Source organism: Rattus norvegicus, chromosome 14 (genome assembly GCF_021556685.1).
Source record: "Rattus norvegicus strain SHRSP/BbbUtx chromosome 14, alternate assembly SHRSP_T2T, whole genome shotgun sequence".
Taxonomy (NCBI): Eukaryota; Metazoa; Chordata; class Mammalia; order Rodentia; family Muridae; genus Rattus; species Rattus norvegicus.
Genome location: NC_141547.1, coordinates 77,848,192 through 77,863,192, shown reverse-complemented (window position 1 = coordinate 77,863,192; position 15,001 = coordinate 77,848,192). Strand labels below are relative to the sequence as shown.

The window sequence follows — 15,001 nt, the reverse complement described above, 5'->3', positions numbered from 1 at the left end:
CAAACAGGGACAGGACTGTGAGGTTGACCTGCTCGTGACCCTGCATGGTTTTGTGAATTGGTTCTATGCCTCAGGTCATGTTACAGGACTTCGAAGTTTCCTACTGTGGTTATAAAGACTCAGTAAGATGCAGATTATGTAGGCACTGCCCATCTTGAGATGATAATGGATTTATCACTGCAGTCTGCTTGCCATTCCTAATTAATGCTCGCTGAAGTGAAAGGAGGGCTCCTGGCCTCAGCCTGAAGAAACAGCAGCTGCTTGGCTGCCCCGAGCTGTTTCCAGGGAAGGCCATCATACCCATCATACCTCTTATTTTAAATTCTGTTTTAAATACTGGGCACAGACCTACCTCTCACCCCACCCCCTGTGTGTGTGCGTGTGTATGTGTGCGCGCGCGCGTGTGTGTGTGTCTGTCTGTCTGTCTGTCTGTCTGGTTGGGGGTGTGGTGTGTGTGTGTGCGCGCGTGTGTGTGCGCGCGCGCGCGTGTGTGTGTGTGCGTATGTGCGTGCGTGCGTGTGTGCGCGCGCGCGCGCGTGTGTGTGTGTGTCTGTCTGTCTGTCTGTCTGTCTGGTTGGGGTGTGGTGTGTGTACACATATGGAGGCTTAGAGTTGGTCCTGAGTGTTTTACTCTCTGGCTTCTGACTTTACTATTTAAGATAGGACTTTTTTTTTTCACTGAATCTGGAGCCCAGAGATTGGTTATCTTGTGTGGCTAGAAAGCTCCTGCCTCACCACCACCACCACTACCCCACCCTTTCTCCTGCCTGGGGTGACAGATTATTCTCCCATGCCCAGCTTTTCATGTCAATGTTAGGGTCTGAGCTGTAAGTCGTCATTTTTGAGCAGCAGCCACTTTAGCTACAACCACAGACTTTGATTCTGAAAGCCCCTGCTTCTGTTCCTTCCTCCTCCCTTCCATCAGCATTGTCAGATCTGCATAGAACTGGGGACACAGCCAAGGGATACAGACAGGCCTGGGGAAGTAGTAGCAGGAGAAGCACACACTTGTCAAGGGTCTAGGACACCAGGACAGACATTAGGAGAGCCAGTGTAGGGACTGGCTCATGGGTCACAGAGGCTCGGAAGTCCCTCCACCTGTACGAGGGGTTGTTGTGACTCAGTTCCTGTTAGAAGGCACAGGACCCAGGTGTCTGCAATGTGATCCCATTGGAAGGGCAGAGATGGCGTAGCTGACACACAGTAAGATATGAGGCTCAAAGATGGGGTTGATCCTTCGTACTGTAAGTTCGCTCTTCTTGGGAACTCAGGAGTTGGGTGTTACCTACATTTTGGAGATGTCATGTTTCTGTTGCTGCCACAGAACAGCACAGGCTGGATGCAATGTGAGTTTATTTGGTGTATGGTCTGTTGGGAACATGAAAAGGTTAAGATTTCATCTGATGAGGGCCTTACTCCTGTGTTGGACCATGCAGAAGGCATTGCATGATGACAGTGCTTGAGAGGGAAAGGTTGGGGCAAGGGAATAAGACTCCCCTTTCACAGATAACCCACTGCTGCAGTTATAGCTCTCTCTCTCTCTCTCTCTCTCTCTCTCTCTCTCTCTCCTTCTCTTCCTCCCTCTCGTTCTCCCTCTCCCTCTTTCTCTCTTACACACACACACACACACACACACACACACACACACACACACATACACACACATACACAGAGTCCTTCCCTGTCCCTTCTCTTCCCCTCTTTTCTCTTGCTGGCCATTTCTGACTTAGCTCACTGGTTAAGACTCATATGGGAAACTGAATGTAAACATGCATTTTCCCTTTTTCTTTTTTTTTCTTCAGAGCTGGAGACTGAACCCAGGGCCTTGCGCTTGCTAGGCAAGTGCTCTACCACTGAGCTAAATCCCCAACCCGTAAACATGCATTTTTGAAGGGAACATTCAGACCGTAGCATCTGAATCACTACCCAGATATCCACAGCCCCTCTCTGTCTCTCTCTTATCTTCATTCAGGATTCTTGGTCTCTTCTTCTTGGAAAGAAATACTCTTCATACCCAGTGGTCTCTGCGGACATCTTTTTCTCCCCAAAGGTCTGCCTACTTCTGACCCATCGGATCTTTCTCCTTCCCTCTCCATGCACCCTGACTTCACTCTGCTGATAACATACTTGTGTCTCAGTGGCAGCTTCTCCTCCTGGAGGTTTTCCAGCTTGAGACCAACCTAATAAAAACTGCTCACCCAGTCACATAGCAGCCCAGCCTGTGAAGGGGAGGGGAGGGGAGGGGGCGGGAGAAGCCTACATTCTCTTTCTATCTTCTCCATGTAGGGCTGGTTACTTGGATGAAGATCAGATGGAAATGCTATTGGAGCGTGCACAGACAGAAACCTTTTCTATAAAACAGAAGCTGGACAATGACTTAAAGCAAGAAAAGAAAAGGCTCCACCAAAAATTAATAACCAAGAGACGGCGAGAACTTCTGCAAAAGGTATGTGAGGCATTGTGCTCTTCATCTCTAGAAAACCCTTCCCACAGAGTGACAGACATAGCTGTTAGCATAGGATGCTCAGAGCTGGTGTCATGACCTGCCATCTGTGGTTGATTAGTAGTGACTTCTTAGAAAGGATTCTGTGTCTCAGTATAGCGGAGTTTGTGGTGGACTAGTAATGTCTGCATTGGAAGGGAACCAGAGGATGATGATAGGTCCTGACTTTTTTTTATGTTTAATTAGTTCTGTGTATTAAGATAAGATGACATCTTTAATCCTTATGAGGTGCAATAGTGACAGTCACTCTTTCACTGGAGCAGGCTTTCCAGAGCATGTGCAGCATGGATGGGACCTGAGGACAAATAGACACTTGAGTAGACAAGAGGAATGAGTGCAAAGCTGAGGTGCAGGGCAGCACTGTCTTCCAAGTTCGAGCACTAAGGGCAGAGTGCACTGTTGCATGTGGCGGAGAGCAGAATGGGGCTGGAGTCTGTGGAGGGGCGAGGCCAGGGCTGCAGAGGAGCTGGCTAAAAGCAGGGCCAACTCAAGGGGGCGTGGTATGTCAGTCTGAAGACTGACCTTCTACATTTAGACCAAGGAGAAGGTTAAAAGGTGACCCTGAGTCTGTGATTTAGGAAGCTTGCTAGGAGAGCTTGGGTAGACAGACCATAGTTTAGAGGGTGGTCAAATGAATGTTAGCAACCACTTGAATTGACATAGTACCCAGAGCTTTATCAAGACAGATTCGAGTGTCACATGGGCTTTCAGGGACCCCAGGGTGACATAAGGTAGCATATTAGTCCAGCTGGGTAGAGCGGGGAGAGCCGGGGGTTTCAGCTGTGTCTCTGGATACTGGTTTTTATTTTTACTCCTTGATAATGTCACACATGAATACTATGCATTTTGGTGTTTTTCACCCCTCACTTCTCCCCTCTAATCCCTCCCAGATCTCTTCCCCACCCATCCCCTCTCATGTCTTCTCCAGTTTTTGTTTAATTTCTAAATGAGTGTATGATCATTTTGCCTGCATATATGTGTTGTACCATAAGCCTCCCTGCTGTCAATAGAGGCCAGAAGAGGGCATTGGAGCCCCTGGAACTGGAATTGTAGATGGTTATGAGCCATGATGTTGGTGCTGGGAATTAAACCTAGATTCTCTGGAAAAGCAGCCACTGATCTTAACCTTTGAACCATCCCTCTGTTTCTCTGTCTCTGTCTGTCTGTCTGTCTGTCTGTCTGTCTGTCTGTCTGTCTCTTTCTCTCTCAAGTCTAATTAGTGTTGCTCATATTGACGTGTGCGTAAGGCTGACCACTACAACACTGGCAACACACCAGGAATCACATCTCTGATGAAAACTGACTCTCCCCTGCACCTGTAGGTTGCCTGTGGCTTCTCAGCTAGGAATGGGGCACTGTGAGGCCCTCCCTCATCATGTCAGAATGTGGACTTAATGGTTTGATTTGAGGCAGGTCTTGCGTAAGTAGGCAGCACAGTTGTCATGTCTGGGTAACGCTTCTCCAGGTCCTCCAGCTCTCACTCTCTCTGCCCCTCTTCCCCAGTGTTCCCTGAGCCCTTGGGTGCAGGGGGATGTGTGATGTAAGTGTTCCATTGGAGGAGGGGCATGATACAGCCACTGGTTCTCATAACGTGAGTGTCTCTGAACTACCCACCATCTCCTGCAAAAAGAAGTTTCTCTGACCAAGGTTGAGAGCCTGAACACGAAATCGTAGAACTGCTTTTTAGTAACTAATCATGTCCAACCGAAAGCCATGCCTCTGACTCCAATCACTGAAGAACTTTCCGTGCCATCACCACCCCTTTCCGGTATTAAGGTGGTCAAGTGTGGGAACCCGGAGTCACATTTCCTAGATGGTTTGGCCCCATACAAGGTTAACATCTGGAAGGAGGACTTGACTCCAGACCTCGATGCAGATTTTGGCCATTTCTCACAAATGTTATTCTTGATAAATGTTACTCTTGATAAATGTTATGAGCGACTCAGACGTATGCTAGCTTCACAAAAGCTATATGTTTTGTTCCCGTTGCCATGGACATGGCCGGACACATGCAATCAATAAAGAATTGATTAAAAAAACATTGGAAGACTGGATTTACGGCCCCACTGGTCACAGCATGAGCAGACGGAAGAGCAGTGCTCCTGCTTTTAAATAGAATGGGGGCTGTGGACCCACCGTCATAGGTGACACCACCATGGGCATCTTCATGCAGGACAGGTCTTTCCTACTGTAGAGCCTTGGTACCAGGTGTCCATCACTCAGGAGGTCTTTTCTTTGGGATTCACTTAGGTTCTTCCTTAAGAGGCTCTGCTGACTTCCTCATAAAGCTGTTTTCCACAGGTATAAACATTGGCCTCCCTACTCACATATCATAATTTTAGTGACCACATGCCAGACACATAGTAGGGCTAACAGTAAGTGTGCATTGCCACCAGCATTTTCCTACGTGCTGAGTGTGTATTGAGCAACTCATGAAGGTCCCTACTGCAGTGTACGTGCTGTTGCTACTTCCACTCGACCGATCAAGAAACAGAGACGGAGGGAAAGCAAGATTCGTGGGTGGGAAAGCCAGGCTTGAACTCTGGAGGGCTGGCCACCTCTTGGCCTTTAGTTATTATATAACTGGTTGTCAAGCATGAATTTTTAATGTTCATGTGCACGTGCGTGCTTGCGTGCGTGTGTGCGTGCGTGCATGTGTGCATGCGTGCGTGCGTGCGTGCGTGTGTGTGTGTGTGTGTGTGTGTGTGTGTGTGTGTGTAGGTGAGGGGTTGCTGAGGTCTGAACCAAGGGTCGGCTGCATCTTCAGCCCTCTTTACTTTGATACAGGATTCACTACGTTGCCCAGGCTGACCTTGAATTTACAATCCTCCTGCCTCAGTCTCTTAGGCAGCTGGGGTGACAGGCCTATACCACCAGAGCCTGGGATTTGGTTGTGCTAAGCAGCTTTCTAAATTGTTGGGAACACTACTGTACGCATATCTTCTGTGCCCCTGAAAGTTTGTAAAGAAAATACTGCACCTCTGAACCCCAATTCCCCGTGTTCCCAAAAGCCACAGGTCCCGCCCATTCAATTGCCCTTTCTCACATTCCCACCAGCACAAGGAGCAGCAGAAAGAGCAGGCGTCCCTTGGCGAGGCCTCCAGCACTGCGGAGGATGCCATTCAGTACCTGCAGCAGTGGAGGAGCGTGATGGCCGAGCACACCACTGCCCTGGAGGAGCTGCAGGAGCGGCTGGACCAGGCTGCCCTGGACGACCTCCGGATCCTGACTGTGTCACTGTCTGAGAAAGCCACAGAGGAGCTGAGGCGCCTGCAGAGCACGGCCATGACACAGGAGCTGCTGAAGCGCAGTGCTCCCTGGCTCTTCCTGCAGCAGATCCTAGAGGAGCATAGCCGGGAGTCTGCGGCCCGTACCGCACAGCTGGAGGCAGAGGAGAGAGAGCGTGGCCAGGAGCTGGTGCAGGGCGTGAGGCAGAGGCTACAACAGGATGCACCGGAGGCTTGCACAGAAGAGCAGGCAGAGCTGAGGCATTGGGAGCACTTGGTATTCACGTGAGTTATGATAACTGGTGTGCCGCCCCCTAGCTCACAATTTGAGCTGCTTATTGACACTTTCCACACAGAACCATGCAGTGACTACTCCTATAGGACACAGCATTCCAGGGTGGCTGACACTCTTGACCCTTCCCTACCACACTGGGAAGGGAGTAGTCCTAGCAGGAGGGAGAGGCAGAATGGCTCTGCATATGATGCCATCTCTAGACTAATAAAATCTGTAGCATTTATCAGTCATACACACTGGGCCTATAAGTCACACAGGATTACACGTGACCTGCAGGGTCATCATGAGATGATGTATGTAGGCCAGGAGGGTGGGTAACCCAGCCTCTGTGGGGGGACATAGACCTATCTGAATCACCCAGTGGGTTGTCAGTGAATAAAGTGTGCCTGGTCTCTGCAAAGGAAGCATTGTAACAGCTGGGCGTGGTAGTCAGGCCTGGAATTCCAGCACTTGGGAAGTGGAGGCAGGGAAATCAGCCAGTTCATGGCCAGCCTGGGCTATGTGATACCAAATCTCACAGTAAAGTAAGGGCTGGCTGGTGTGGCTAAGTGCTTGCTGTACAAGCATGGTGACGTGAGTTGGGAATCCTCAGAACCCAATAAAAGAGCTGAATACAGAGCCTGCAGTCACAGTACTGCGGAGGCAGAGGCAGGAGGGCTCTGACAGCCTCAGCAAACCGGCAAACTCCAGGCTCAGTAAGAGACATCTTAAAGGAATAAGGAATACACCTAACGTCGACCTTTGGTTGCCACACTCCTGGGCACACATATGTACCTGTACCTGTGTACACGTGCGCATGCACACACAAAACATGCACTCACAATAGAACACGGAAAGTAAGTAAAAAAGAAATGCTATTTGGCCAAGCGTGGTGGCACACTTCGGTGACCCTGGCATTCAGAGCCAGTAGAGATCATGAGCTTGCAGCCAGCCTGGGTTGTAGAGTGAGGCCCTGCCTCACAGAACCAAAACAAAAGAGATGTGCTGTCTGGTTCAGGGACCTTGAAGAGTATGTATGGTGGCATGCATGATGTTATTTAGACCCTCTCAACCTACCCTACGACTGCAGACATCCAGGCAACACATGGCATAGCCACAGGCTCAGTCCTGTCACCACTCTGCACTGGTTTGGCCTGGCATGCCACCCACTCGCATAATTTGAGCTGCTTTACTGTCATTTTCCACACAGAACCATGCAATGACTACTCTTTTAGGACCTAACAATCCACAGTGAACGACATTCCTGCTTTATCACCAGAAGCTGCACGTGGTGGGTTAGATACAACTGTGGGAGCAGTGGGACAGTTGGTGGCATAATCCAGGAGCTTCTGTCTGACAGCCACACTTCCTGTAACACTTGACAGTTATCTGTGTCAGCTCAGACTTGGCTTGGCCCAGAAAAGGGTCTTCAGCATGTAGCAAGGGTCCACAAAGCATCGAGTACTTGCTGGGGGAAACTGAAGGAGCTGCATGTGTGGCTATAATGGAGCAAGCACAGCTGTGTAGATGGAGAAACCTGTGTTTACTCTGGGTCCTGCCCTCCGTGTGCATGTGGGAAAGATGCCAAAGTGCTCCTGGCCTGAACATCTTGTCTGTAAAATGAGGTGATGGTACTGAATCTTTTGGGGGTGCTTTCTGCACTGCATGATGTCTTCTGAGGGTGTGATGCAAAAGCCTAGGCTGTCCTTGGAGACCTGTGAGTACACACTGAAGGACACAGTGCCTGTTTGTAACTGTCCTCCCTGGAGGAAGTTACTTAAGTTTTCCTGCATAGTGGTTCCCCCAGGAACCAACCTTGCCTCCAGGAGAACAGGCCAGAGGTGTTCAAACTGTGTGTGTGTGTGTGTGTGTGTGTGTGTGGTGTGTGTGTGTGTGCATGAGTGTGTGTATGCATGTGCCTGAGTGTGTGTGTGCACTCATGAGACATCTGAAGAGGCTGGGTGTTCGTCCTCCCTCACTCTCCACCTTATTTCCTTAAGAAAAGGTCTCTCACTGAACTGGAAGCTTCACCATGTCTGCTGGGCTGTCTGGGAGCAAGCTCTCAGGCTTTGCCTGTGACTGCCCCTCAGTGATGGAGTTCCGGTTACACACAGCCATACCTGGCCTTTCATGCAGGTGCTGGGGATTTGAGCTCAGGTTTTTACAACTGCACAGCAAATGTTCTTGCCCACCAAGCCACCTTCCTTGTGGCTAGTGGTATCTGGTTTGCATTAAGCAGTCTCCTTTGTGAGCCTGGCTTCATTTGTTTTCTAGTTTCTGGCTAGTTGTTGTTTTCTAGCTCAGGGACACAAGACACTGTCTTCTCTGCATGGTATGAACGAGATCCTCACAGGCCACTTCTTATAACCATTATTGGTCTTTAGTCAACTCGGGTGATGCTCGGCCTGGACCTTCCCACAGTTCAACTGGTGCAGATTCCTTGATGCGTTTAAATTTCATGTGACATTCCCATTACCCGACGATTATTTCCTTCTACTTTATTTGGACCTGTCTTACAGGGAGTGTTTCCAAGGCCAGCATGGAGTTAGCCATTTATGGAGTAATGGGATATCTGGCTTTGCCATCAGCAAACTCTTTTGACTTCTCCAGGGGTTAAGGAGGGTCAAGCCACACGCTCACGCTGCCAGCCGCATCCAAGCTTTGCTGAATTGAGATCCTGAGGGTTGTGACCTGGATTTCTGAGGCATTAAGTAAAAATGGCTCTTCACTGTGGTTGGAAACACACTTTTATAAACCAGATGGGCTGAGGCAAACCCACTGAGCAAAAGGGGAAACTGATGCCGAGAAATAGTACTGTGGAGCCCTGCCCACAGAGCCCAAACCAGGTTTCTGGCTCAGTGCCGAGCCCCAGCAGGCAGGATTCCTCTCACATATACCTGTTTCCTGCTGGCCACGGGGCCAATCTGCTAGATGGCTGAAGAGAGTAATGTCTGTTCACGACAGAGTCCTGTAGCTTAAGAGTCCTTGTTACCAGAGGGCAACAGGCAGAGGCTGTCCCAGGAAGAGGCGTTCAGAGTATGGGAGTTGTTCGATGATGTCAGCGGAGGACCCTAGGCATCTCTGAAAGTCAGACTCTCTTTCTATTAGAGAACTTTCTAGAACTTTTCAGTCCCACACTCTACACTCAGATCTAAGCATATGGAGCAAACCCTTGGTGTCAGACGGTAAGTATTCTACAAATATTTCCCGTTTTCAGAGTGTATACAGAGCCTGTTTCATGCAGCCTATGTTGACAGAACACTGCCAGGAAAATTAGACAAACCTTGCTTGCCTGCACAGAACATGAGTAGAGGCACACTGGACAAAGTGGGAGGAGCAAGGAGGGACCTCTCCCATCATTGCTCATTCTCTGAGGTTCAAGGCTGGGGTAGCCAGTATTCAATACTATGGTTGCCACAGCCCAGCAGCAAAACCTCGGCTTAAAGCCACAGACAGGTTTTGTGAGGGAATGGACAGGGGCCACATCCCCCCTAGAGGCTTAGGGGACGCTCTGCTCCTTGTTTACTCTTAGCTTTGGTCATCATTCCCAACTCTTGGCATTTCTTGATTCACAAACACATCACTTCTTTTCTCTGCCTTAAGGTTCTCCTGGCTGGAACTCTCCCTGTGTCTATGTCTCCCATGCTGAGAAGGACACCACTTCTACTCATACTCTGGGACTCTACTCCAGAACCATCTAATTGAAACTTCTCTTATTTGTAGTGACTCCATTTCTAAATATGCCTCATTCCCCACTGTGGTGTGGTGTTCACCTTGAACCAATAATCTGGGGGACCCAGTTCAGTTCCCGGCACCCAGGTACCCAGCGTGTGTGCCCAGCGTGGACTGGGTTGTTAAACGAGTCACTGATCTCTCATTCTTTTTCTTTCTTAAGTTATTTACTTTACATCCTGCTCACTGTCCCCCTCCGAGTCCCCTCCTCCCGCAATCCTTCCTCCATCTACCCTCCCCTTCTTCTCTGGGTGGGTGGGGGTATCCCCCTACCCTGGCACTTCAAGTCTCTGTGAGGCTAGGTTCATCCTCTCCTACTGAGGCCAGACAAGGCATCCCAGCTAGAAGAACATATCCCACATATGGGCAGCGGCTTTTAGGAGAGCCCCCTCTCCAGTTGTTTGGGGACCCCACAGAGACCAAGCTGTGCCAAACTCTGATCTTTATGCAGGACTCAGTGCTAGACCTGTGCTCACAGGCAGTAAACCTCCTGCCTCTGCACTTGTGACGTGCTGCTTCTGTGGCTAATACTATATCAATGTTATATACTGGACTCCATGCACTAGGCACTCAAGAAACATTGATACAAAGGCATGGATAAGCATCTAAAGTCCTTTGCTCCACTCAGGGATTTAGCTCTGAGATGCTGTGTCTACAGCCTCTCTCCAACTTCCTTGCTGTGTTATCTCTGACCCAGTTCATGGTCCCTGTCCCCTCCCAGGAAGCTCTGCTCTGCGGCCATCTCACTGTCTGAAGAAGACCTGCTCCGGGTGAGGCAGGAGGCACAGGGCTGCTTCACCCAGCTGGACCGGAGCTTGGCCCTCCCCAGAGTCCGTGCACGGGTGCTGCAGCAGCAGATGCAGATGACCTGGCGGGAAGCAGAGTTCCGGAAACTGGACCAGGCTCTGGCTGTGCCTGAGCTGCAGGTAGGGGGTGTGTTTGTTTGGACTGCCCATTGCAGAGGTGACCGTGGGCTCACAGGGTCCTGTGCCTCCATCAGCTCTGAGCTAATCACCTTCTTCCCCCTACCCATTACTCTGTAGACATGGTCAAGTGTCAGCTCCATGTAGCCTCTGCAGAAATCCACTTCTTAATGCAGCAGTCGTCACAAAACTGAGTGTCTCTCTACCACCATGGCCGGGGTGGGAATTTGCTGTTTTAGCCATGTACACACATCCGTTTTGGTTTGGGAAGAAGCCAGTGTCTCCTCTGAACTGTCTCTTCCCACAGTCCAAGTCAAGAAAGCTGCGTTCCAAGGGCAGAGGCAAAGCGGACCTTCTGAAGAAGAACCTGGAGGATAAGATCCGCCTGTTTGAGGAGCGGGCCCCTGAAGACCTGGCTGACCAGGTAGGGCTGAGCTTACTCACTTCACCTCCACATCTTTATCTTAACACCCAGCACGCTGTCCATCCTCTTCTCAAGTATGCTATGCAGGCATGCTGGCATTCCATGGCCAGGTACCATGGGCATGGGCATTAATAGGATGCTCTATTCTTGCATCTGCAGAAGGGAGCTTCGGTTTGTGGAAGAAGATGGGTACCCCAACCTTGACAAAAGGCTACTACTACATTGGTACAGAGGCAGCCCAGGGAATGTGGGAACCCTCGGCAAGGATGCTCTATGGGTGTGCGAGGACATGAGGGGTGTGTGTGTGTGTGTGTGTTGGGCATGTGTAGAGACAGGAGCCTGGTGGAGCTTGTCAGCTAGCAAGCTGGGAATCATGAGAGGCAGCTTGCTGGTGCTGTTGAAATGGGACAGCTTACTGCTTTGTTCCCTGGGTGACCAGGTACCCACAGTGAGTTGGTAGAGATCAGTTGAGATGCAGACCAGTTTCCATTCACTGCCCAACCTCTTCCACCAACCCTGCCTCAGCTCCCTCTGCTCCTTTGCGTGATTAACTGCTAAAGAGCATACAGACAAGAAGGTGTTTGACCATTAGCATGGCTGCTGGGTCAATGAGGTAAGAAACTGTGCTGAGTAAGCCAGGCCTCCCAGAGAAAGATGTTGAGAGGTACCATCGCTGTGACTATTTATTTATTCTTTATCTGTGTGTATGGTGATACAGATGTCTATGCAAGTGTTTCAAAGCCAGTGGACAACTCTGGCTGTCATTTCTCAGACACTGTCTACCTTTTGTCGTTGTGAACACCTGCAGTGGATACCAGAGTCACATTTCAGGTCTGAGATGTCTTCTCTCTCCTGTCACTGTCTGGAGCACATGTGTCGAGAAAACAGAATGCACACAGCTCTGGCTGTTGTGGGACATTTTCCGTCTTTTGTTGATGAGAAATGGATATCTGTCTACATTATCTTTATTGTGCATGCATTCTTACTGCTGTGTGTGCATGTGCGCGTGTTTGTGCGTGCGTGCGTGCGTGCGTGCGTGCGTGCGTGTGTGTGTGTGTGTGTGTGTGTGTGCAGGTCAGCGTGCTCCTATGTGCACTTGTCTATCTATGAGCCTGAGGACAGGACGGAGTCCTACATCCCCCTCATTTGCTCTCTGTGTTTTTTCCCTTTTATTTATCTTTAGGCAGGCTCTCTTTCTGAACCCGAAGCTCAGCAGCTGGCTGAGTCATCCTCAGGTCCTTCTGTCACTGCTTCCCAAACACTGGGTTTGTAGACACGCACTGCCCCGCCCAGCTCTTACGTGAGTGCTGGGAATATGGATTCAGGTCTCTTGCTTGCACAGCAAGCGCTTTAGCGGCTGAGCCATCTCTCCCTTTGTCTTCTCATTATCCACCTCTTATGCACATAACTGTCAATCTGTCAAGCATCTTCTGCTACATTTCCGCCCTAACATTGAAACTTGAAGGGTCCCCACGTTAAGACATAGAAGTCAACATTACCTTTAATATCCTGACATACGTCGGAGTGTTAAACTCATTTAACCTCCTCAGTAAATTCGGGTATAGGTTCTGAACTCCTCGATGTGCCAAGCATCCTGGAATCTCTGCATGAATAGTTCACCTGCTGTAAGTGAGGGGCAGAGAGCAGCCGCCACGGGGCACCTCGCAGATGAGAAGATGGGGGCACCGAATGATCTTACAGCGCCTGTCAGAGTGGTGAGCAACAGGGCAGAGCATGAAGCTTGCACTGTGCATCCTCCCTCATTAGTGGGTCCACTTGATGGACACCTCGGCTCACCCTTGGCACACTTCTGCTGGCTTTGATCAGCAGATGTAAAATACTCATAAATATTCCTCAGGAGCATGTAAGACTAAACAACCATGACAGGCCCATGGTTCTGTCCACCCATTGTTTCTCAGTTTCTTTTAATGACACACCTCCACCATCCCCACACACCCATTCCTTATTCATTCACTCTTTCCGGGTCACATGATGTGCCACACATGCACACTGCCTCAGGAACATCCCACCTGGGGCACAACTCCATTCCCTCTCGTCAACAGTATGTGCCATTGTGCTTCTGCACCTGCCTCACCATTAAGCAGAGGGGCTGCTATTTGGCCAGGGCACTCCTTCAATGTCGTCTTGACTGCACAGCTCCTTACTGTTTAAGAGTATTGTGATCATCTTCAGGTGACCTGATCAGAGAGGGAGTGACCTCCATGAGTTCTCGCAAATGTCTATCTTAGGGAGAGGAGGGATGCTCACACAGCCACAAAGCCAGGGAAGACTCCATTCACTTCTCCTAAGGTCTGTTCTTATGCCTATCTTAGCCCTTGAGGCGGCCCATGCATCTGGATATCCCTGAAGCACTGAGGGAGAAGGGTCATAGTTTCTTGCAATCCCCAAAGAAAATCAGGACTCCATTACTTGTGTTCATGGGTCTGGGATGGAATCCAGGTCTTTGCTCATGTGTGGCAAGTGCTGGACCACTGGGGCCTAACCCTGGACCATCATCAGCTAATGTTTCTGTGCTTCTATTCTACCTCTGTCACAGATCATACAACCGTGTGTGTGTGTGTGTGTGTGTGTGTGTGTGTGTGTGTGTGTGAAAATGTCAAATCCAGGTGTTCTTCATCACCATCCACCTGGTTGTTGAGATGAGGACTCACCTGGAACTTGTCAAATGAGCCGGGCTGGCTAGCCGGAGCCCCAGGGATCTACTGTCTCCCCAGCTTGGGGCTTACAAGCCCGTGCCAGCACACCCAGCTGGTTTTATGTGAGTTTTGGGGTGTGAACTCAGGTCCTTATGTTTAAGCAGCCAGTACGTACGGGCTGAGACATCTCCTAGCCCCCATGTAGATTTGGACGCTACTGATAGAACTCTTCTTTCCTACGCTGTTATTTTTAAACTTTTACCTTTAGGATTTTTGTCTAATTTATACATTTATCCTTTCCAAGGGTCAAATAATTACAAAAGGCTTGTGCTAAAAAAAAAAGCAATAGTAACAAAAGGGAGAGCAGGCCTCCTGGCCATATTCGTACACACACACACCTTAACTTCCCATCGGATCGTTTGAGTTCCAGTCCTGTATCTCTAACCACCTCTCGCCTTACTACTTCTTGATTTCTCTGCTTGGGATTATCTATCAGCTTGTCTTTATGAGAAGTGGGAATTTCATTTCAGGGCTGCACTGAGCCCCTCCTCTGCCCCAATGCAGGTCAATTGATGTCTGTGATTTCTGTTATCTCGACTACCGCACTATCCAAAAATGGATCAAGGGATAAACCAAGGTCGGTTTTCATCTCTGTGACCTTTTGTTTTTCCTGGAGTTAAGATTGTCCATTTGCTTCTCTTCTTCCTTTTTGACTTCCTTTCTTCTTTTACTTTTCTCTGTGTTCACAACTAACTTATTCTGCCTCTTAACAGTTGACCAGATGTTCTGTCAGGACTGCCCTCTTGAAGCCGACTCCCCCTGTGCCCTGCCTGCTTCCTCCTGGACGTGTGCGTCTGGGTCTCACACGCAACTCCCATCTTGCTCTCCTTTCGGTTCTTCTTTTCTCTTTCCTTCCTTCTTTTCTTTCCTCCTCCTCTCCTTTTCCATTCCCTTTCTTTTTGACCCTTTGTCTTGTTTGGGAATGACAGCCTAGGTCTTATCATGCAAGAGCGAATTTCTCATTTATATTTTTGTCTCTAATTTTTTGAGAAGTCTTCTGCCCTGCCTGAGCTCTCTTTCTAGAGTAAGAGGATTTGTTTATTGTTGTTGCGGTGACCTCATATCTTTCCCCAAGAATGTGAATAACTCATAAAGGTTAAATTTACTTTATTTTATGGGTAAGTATGTATATTTGTGACTCTTTGTATGGGTACTGCATCAGTGCAGGTGCCTGAGGAGGCCAGAAAAGGGCTTTGGATTC

General features: G+C 49.4%; 1 protein-coding gene across 3 annotated transcripts in view; it reads left to right on the top strand.

Annotated features, from left to right (window-relative positions):
• Evc2 (EvC ciliary complex subunit 2) overlaps positions 1-15,001 on the top strand; it is an 87,977-nt gene that overhangs the window by 41,764 nt on the left and 31,212 nt on the right. For all 3 annotated transcript variants that reach the window (XM_087582548.1, XM_087582549.1, NM_001106012.1), the window contains 4 exon segments: positions 2,287-2,446; positions 5,561-6,015; positions 10,458-10,662; positions 10,967-11,083. In XM_087582548.1, coding sequence (XP_087438674.1) covers positions 2,287-2,446; positions 5,561-6,015; positions 10,458-10,662; positions 10,967-11,083 — 937 coding nt within the window.